Genomic DNA, 7,344 nt, shown 5'->3' on the forward strand with positions numbered 1-7,344 from the left:
CAGAGCTCAGCACTCTGGCCCTTAGATCTTGCGGGCTTTATGAACCTTCCATTCTGCAGCGAGGCACAACTTCAGCAAGAAGCAGGGCAAGTGCCATCACCTCCTCAGCCCAGCTTAATCACCAGCCTCATTTGAGTACCAGGACAGATAACCAGGATTTTCACACCAAGGCCAAAGATGCATTGGCCCGTATGGGACACCCTGCAAGCACAGCTACCGAATCAGGCTTTTCAGGGAACTGAACAGACGCCTAATCTGTGGATTTAAGGATGAGAAAAGCGTTAAACTGAGCAAAGATGCGGCAAGAAGGAAGCAGTTTTACACCTATGCAGAAGCAGAAATCTAAGCACACAGAAGAGTAAATTTTTTACCTTTAAAATTACCTAGGAGATCAGGCAAAGGTTTTGTGAATTGTACCCTTGTATTTATATGTCTCAATTCTACCCAAGTCCCATTCTAGGCCAAGCAAAGGTTTTGCAAGTTGCACTCGTGCAGGCAGATAACCAGATTTCACTGAGTCTTTTTGAGGACCTATGCTTAAGTCTGCTGTGGCAAGGGTAAAGAAGGCCATTTCAGAGAAATCTCCCACTGACTAAGAGCAAAAACCAGGCAGATGAGCAACCTGTGTTTCTTTAAACAAACTGGGAGTCACCCACAGCAATGCCAAATGAATGCACTCAGTCTCGCCTGACTTCTGAAGTTACAGGGGATACCTGGGCCTAGTTATCACACGAGCAGAAAACTACCTGGGAATTCCCGAGCTAAGAAGTTACAGATAAACACTTTCTGAACATTGAAGCGCACACACACAAAAATGAGTTTGCTTGTTGCTGGTGTTATGGATGGACAGAAATTGCACCAGAACAAATCAACCCCTATGCAGTTTGCTTACACAAAAAGCTTCTGCATCTGACAAGTAAAGAAAATAGTCTCAAGAGGCTAAATATTTCTGAGGTTAAATTAACAGGCTATGCTATTAAAAAAAGTAGTATTCTGTTCTTTGTAGTCGAATTGAGCACCAAACCAGGTGCTGTTCTGCATGGCAGTCTCCAAAGACATTCCTTAGCCTGCAACGTTAATGATCAGCGACAACAAATTGAGCAGTATTTACATGATTTGCTTGACTACATCTTTCCTTTCACTGTCCTATCGTCATCCTTCCTAACATCATTTAGTAGGTAAAGTAAGCTTTGCCAGTGAACAGACGAGCAAAATTAGTTGCTTCCACGGATACATACTTATGCTATTGTATGTGTGATGTTATGGCACCGGACATACAATAATGATGCTTTCACAACTGCTATTCATTAGCTTCACTCATTTTACAGCATTTTCCAGAGATACGACTGGCCAAAGTTAATTTGTTGAATTTTTTAATTTGTTAATTTGTCAAATTTGTTAATCGGTCAGAAGTCTGCTCTGAAAAGAGGGAGAAAGCAGAACTAGAACTTGGTTTTATTTCTTTTTATTAAGAAGGACAATCTCTCTCATAACTAAAAGCCAGAAAAAAGTGTTTCGTCCAAAATAATCAGATATAAATAATTAGATCAGGAAGAAAATTATCAACAACACAATCTCACAAAAATAAAACTCTACTTCCTACAAAGACATGGGAAATTAATTTTTAAGAACAGAACAAGTAGCCACCTTTAATGCATGTTTCAACTGATACTTTAGAATAGCTCTTTATACCTCATTTTACTCAGAAAAAAAAAAAGGCGGCAATCATATGAAAACAACAGCTAGTCAGTTCAAAATCATTGCAGAGAATGTTTTTGCTACCTACCATACACATCAATTTTGCTTTCGAACAATGACTCAGATCACTTACCGGACTCCACTTAAGAAAACGAGGAACAAGCCCACCATCTTGCTTCTCTCCTCCCAAAATGAAAACCTTAATGATTTTTTTTTTTGCTAATACAAACTGGTATACCAGTGAAAGGAGTAATTAACCTTAAATGTGCGTTAATTGGTGGCTACTCCTTTAACAAAAACCAGTTAGGGTTGCTGCATACGAATAAAGCCCATTATCTTTAAATTAAAGTTTCTTGTATTAGAGCGTTAGTTAAATGTCACAAGTGTAGTACTCGTATAGCATACGCCCGTTCCCAGGCAGGTTTTTCCCTGCAGCCTTTTTTGCTTTATCCAGTCAAGTTGTGTCATATGTCCTGCCACTCTAACTCTCAAGAAGTCTCTAAATTACCTGAAGTTAGAATTTTCTTTTGGGGTCAACTTAAAGTTTTTTCATCTATCTTTAATGAAAGTACGGGAATTGTGACAAAGTGGGGGGAACCTGTTAAAAAAAAAAATTCATATTCTTTCTCCCTTTCAAGGAAAAAACCATATAATCTGGACATCCACCACTGGATGAACAGACAAATGCACGTTCTGGTGGATAATATGAGGTTGGATGCTTTAATTATTTAACTGCTCTTAGCCACTTTCCTCTGGCTAAATAACCTAGGAAATGGGGTATCTAAATTTTATATTTGTAGTACTTCACCGAGTTGTTTGTTGTACCTCAAATGATACGAGTTTGAATGGATACTTGAAAGTTTTTTCAGTCTTGCAGTGAAGCCACTAGACTGTCTCATCTCATCATCATCCCCTTAGAGGAGTTAATTCATCTGCAGCCAACTTACCGGTAGGAATTTGCAGCAGTCAAGTGCCTCAAATAGCATCTACTCTCAGCTGTCAATTAAAATGTGTTCTCTTTAAAGTCAGAGATCCATGGCTTCAGTATTGCCTGAAGCCAGCGCTAGGTTGCTAGGGTGCTACATAAGGAGGTGTGTATGATACTTTGGGAAATGGAACTAATGCAGAGATGTGAGGATTACTGGAGAACTAACCCAGTAAGTCCACCCAGAGCCATAAGCAAAGCGACTATCATCAGGGTTACAGTCCTGTTTACTCCCTGCTATATCAGTCCTACACCAGGCTGACATGACTGGACTGACCTAGACAACCGCAGCCTGCAAAATCCATCTGAACTCCATGCCACATGGACCTACCTTCTTCAGTTCCACTGCCACGGAAAACCCTGCACCACCCCAACTGCTACAGAGTAAACGTACTCTGTGACTTGAAGTAAAAGCATGTCCAAATAATTATTTGACAATTTCAGAGACCTTTCAATATGCAAAAGAACTAACCAAAACCAAGCCTCTTCCTTCATGTCTCCAAGCCCCACAGATACAGCTAATGGAAACTGCAGTCTGTAGTCCCGTCAGTCATTTTGTTCTGTGTTGCACCTCTCGAACTGCACTCATGAATAAACCCTACTATTTCACAAATGAACAGATTCAAGCGTAAGGTGATGCTGAAAACTTGCCGTACGGGGTCTGCCATACTTCCTGTGACTCAATACATTGTCACAGATTTTCTGGCAACAGTCAAGCCTTCATCAATGAAGAAAAAACCCCTATATTTAAGACTATTTTTTAAATTTTAAAAAGCTCCAAAAAAGTTTAATGAAAGAAGCAACTACTTCTGAAGAAAGACACAGACAGTAGGAGAACATTTTCAAAGCTTGTAATGGATCATAACTCAGTAAGAAGACACTAAAATTGATACATAGAATCATAGAATATCTCGAGTTGGAAGGGACCCATAAGGATCATGGAGTCCAACTCCCTGCTCCTCGGAGCATAACTGTACATAACTTTACATAACTGTAAAAGATTTCAGTTTGCTTTTAAATAATCTTAAACATTTAATTATGACAATAAATAGGAACAATCAATGCGGTGTTAAGAAACTGTGCAGAGCAAGTAGCTATGAAAGCTGTTGTACAATGTATCTGCTGAATCTCTTATGACCCAAGGCTTCGGATTTCAGTTTTTGGCAGTGGATTCCAACAAGTCTTTTGCTTCATTTATTTTTGTTGCTACGTAAGGTGATCCACCTGAGAAGAAAAAGGGGAAAGGAATACCATTTACACATCAGTATTAAACACCAAACTACTTCACTTGCAGCATCCCCTTATTACTCACTTTCATTAGCTCCTCCTTCCTAAATAGATCCTTTTCATACAACTGCTTAAAAAATTACGTTGATATGAAGCAAACTAATTGATAAGGAAACATGAGAAATGTCATCAAAACTGAAGTCACTGAAGAATAACACTGAACAATGTCTCAGAGAGAAGACTGAAATCTGAAATCACTTTACATCGGTGTGATTTAGACTTGCAGTGCAACGTTGCTGCAACATATGCAAGGTCAGCTGTCTTGAACATTCATCCAAAGCTAATAGCTATTATTTCCACCCACCCCAAAAACTAAGAGGTAAAGTTTTATAAATAATTTTGACAAAGAATCATTAAGTGCGTGCACATGCACACACACACACACCAAGCCTCTCCTGTGCTAGACGCCCGGAATTACCAGCCAGAAACCATCACATTAAAGCTATTTAAACATGGTACGCCTTCTAACTTCTAGTCCTGAACACTGTCATTGCTTTACGCTCCATCTAACAATCTGATTACAGTTCAGCGGTCTTTTTGTGTTTGGTTTTTTTACTCTCCCCTTGAGTGCCAACCATCTGCCTACAGCCACCAAAAACAACATTACAAGGTCTGTATCAGTCACTTATCACCTACTATAATACACCTATATTTTTTACATGAAAATATGATTCCAGCAGTACTGTGCACTGAATAGCCTTTTCCAAAGCATCTGTTCAATCATAATTTTTCATTCATCATTTCGTTCATTCTATTCAATTCATCAGAAATGATAATGATAGAAGAAACACGCAGAACTAGTTGTAGACACATGTGGCAATGCTTGCTCAAAGACTTCTTTAGGACATTCCTTCAGGAATCCAAATCATTATAAAGTCATTTCAGGGTGTAATAAAACAACTGGAAAAAGTAATGGCGTTCTCTTGTTCATGTTTTGGTTTTGTTTGAATGTAGCCTTAATAGGTAAGACACACCGGAGGAGGTGAGGCAGGGCAGGGGAAGGGTAGAGAACTGGCTACTGGAAAATGAGTTTCTCTTTTTCTTTTTTTAAACCAACTGGCTTTTTAGACAGGAATAGGATTTACTACATTGAGAATTGCTTCTTTCAAAGAGTAGACAAGAGATCAAACAAACAGTAAAGACTAAAAACTGCAATAAACAATGTATCTCAAGTAATTTTTAAATGTATGTTGATTTTCTACATGTCTAGAGTGCAGGATCTTAAAGTAAATTCATATCTGCTGGAAGTGTTTTCACTACATTTACATCCTTAAGTGCCAATTTTGTAGCCCTCCAATGAGAGAAAATTCAATCTCATGATTGCCTAAGTGTTTGTTTATAATTAGGGCAAGTCCAAAAGGCTTCTCTCCTCCTCTTTTTCTGTGAGCAAATATTCTTTCATAAAATTAGTAACTGATAAATTAACATACAATGTATCAATATAAAAACACTTTAAACTGAACTATGTAAAGGTTAATAAGCAACCATTTTAGTAACGCTCACTGGGGATGTTATTATGCAAACTTCTATGTATTTCTTATTTATTTATTTCTAATAATTCTCTCTTTGACATTTGGGATCTCAGATAACATATGTAACTTTTAAAACCTGTAATTATTGCCCTTTCTTCTATCAACTCCATCTGGTAAAGTATTATTTTAAAATAGCACTCTAATGTTGAGTATTATTTTTAAAAGCACACCTGTGCTACCCACAACCAGAAGAAATATACATAAGCAAACAAGTCTCTCTGTGATGCCACGTGTTCAAGATTACTCCAGGCCCTAGCCCTGCAGCCAAAATTACATAAGATTTTTTTCTACGGCCATGCCAGAAGAGCTGCAGGGGCAGCACAGAGGCACAAATCCCTTCAACTGGTGTTCCTACTGAGAAAATGCTCCATCTTAATAGCACGCAGGAGGGCTCACTACATCCATCCAAACCTACACTGTGCCCAGCTGCCGGTGCATTACAGCTGTAAGAGTGGGTCGTTAAAATGTACGATCTTCGTAAAGGGAACTGCCTCTTTAGGTCTACTCAACACCCACATGGAGATTCACGGTTCTGGCTCACGTCTCTAAGTACTGCGACAATAAACTTAGAAGTTCATTATCAAAAAAATTTTGACCTAATAGGTACTTTAGTGGTTAAGAGGCCTCTGACCATCGTAATATATTGGAAATGCAGAAGATAATTTCTCTTCTATGTCTGTGCAGTTTATACATTATAAAAAGGGTAAAAAATGAAAGTGTGAAATCAAATAAGCAGGACAACTTTAGAATTAAACTGAGGGGTGAAGACAGCAAAGCAAAGCATCGACTAAACACTTCCCATGGCCAGTGGTCACAGTTATTTTTTCATTTTCTTAAAATGGGGTGCTGGCAGGGAGCCCTGTAATTCTGTCAAAAAGATATAAAAACCCTCCGATCTCCCCTTTTGACTTCTGAAATACAGTGCAACTCTTCACCATCTGTTATTTTAAAGTAGAAACAGCAATGAACATATGGGCTTTCTTTCTCAACCAGCTGTAGTGTAGTTAAAGTTATAATAATAGCCTCTCTGTATGATAAATTTACATTAAAAACCTGGCCAGTAAAGCAACAGTGCCCAGCTTTACATTTTTTCCAAGCGAATTCCAGGAAGTCTGAAATTCATCAATGATGTATTTAGTGACTGCAGAACATTTCCGCACAGAAAGTTACTTTCACACACGTGACTGGTCCATCTCAGTTCAAAACATGTCAGTTTAATGTAAAAATGTTATAGCTATTTTTTTCTTATTTTTGAATAAGTTTCTTTAAAGTGTGGAAGGCTGGTCCCTGAGCTCATAGTTTTAACCTGAAGCAGCACAAGTCTAGAAAACAACATTAAAGAAAGATGGGTAAAACTGCAGTTCATAAAGCCTGGTTTATCTGAGAGAAGACACATGAAAGCTCAAGTCTATAAATAAACAACATACATTTGCACTCAGTGGGGTTATTTACACAATCAGTAAAGTGAAAGGATCTCATTTAAGTCTCGTCCTTTCCAGCTCTGGTTAAGAAAACTAATAATTATTTACCTTTATCAGGATGATTCAAAATCATGATTCTTCTATGGGCTGTTCTGATTTTGGCCTTGCCAGCAGATGGACTGCAAAAAAAAATTGAAGTGTTTACCATAAATGCCACTGCGCTTAGGCTACAAATTAACAGTTTATAACGGCTTCAAAAATAATTAAAACTTGAGATTTTCACCATCTTGTGGACAAAACATAAAACTGCATCTCCGAGGAAGTAACAGTAACAAAGGCATGTAAGACACCGAGAACAACATTTTTAAAAAGCCTGTGTATTTGACACATACAAATATCTTTCAGGTTTTTTTAAAAAACA

At 38.1% G+C, this 7,344-nt stretch overlaps 1 protein-coding gene across 1 annotated transcript in view; it reads right to left on the reverse strand.

The window, feature by feature from the left end:
* Positions 1 to 1,905: 1,905 nt before the first annotated feature.
* The window catches only part of DNAJC15 (DnaJ heat shock protein family (Hsp40) member C15), a 20,231-nt gene continuing 14,792 nt past the window's right edge, over positions 1,906 to 7,344 (reverse strand). Inside the window, exons 4-5 of the mRNA XM_019471111.1 lie at positions 7,032 to 7,102; positions 1,906 to 3,907 (exon numbers count right to left, since the gene is read on the reverse strand). Coding sequence (XP_019326656.1) covers positions 3,837 to 3,907; positions 7,032 to 7,102 — 142 coding nt within the window. The 3' untranslated portion in view covers positions 1,906 to 3,836. The remainder of the gene's footprint in view (positions 3,908 to 7,031; positions 7,103 to 7,344) is intronic.

Source organism: Aptenodytes forsteri, unplaced genomic scaffold, assembly GCF_000699145.1.
Source record: "Aptenodytes forsteri isolate BGI_AS27 unplaced genomic scaffold, ASM69914v1 Scaffold172, whole genome shotgun sequence".
Taxonomy (NCBI): Eukaryota; Metazoa; Chordata; class Aves; order Sphenisciformes; family Spheniscidae; genus Aptenodytes; species Aptenodytes forsteri.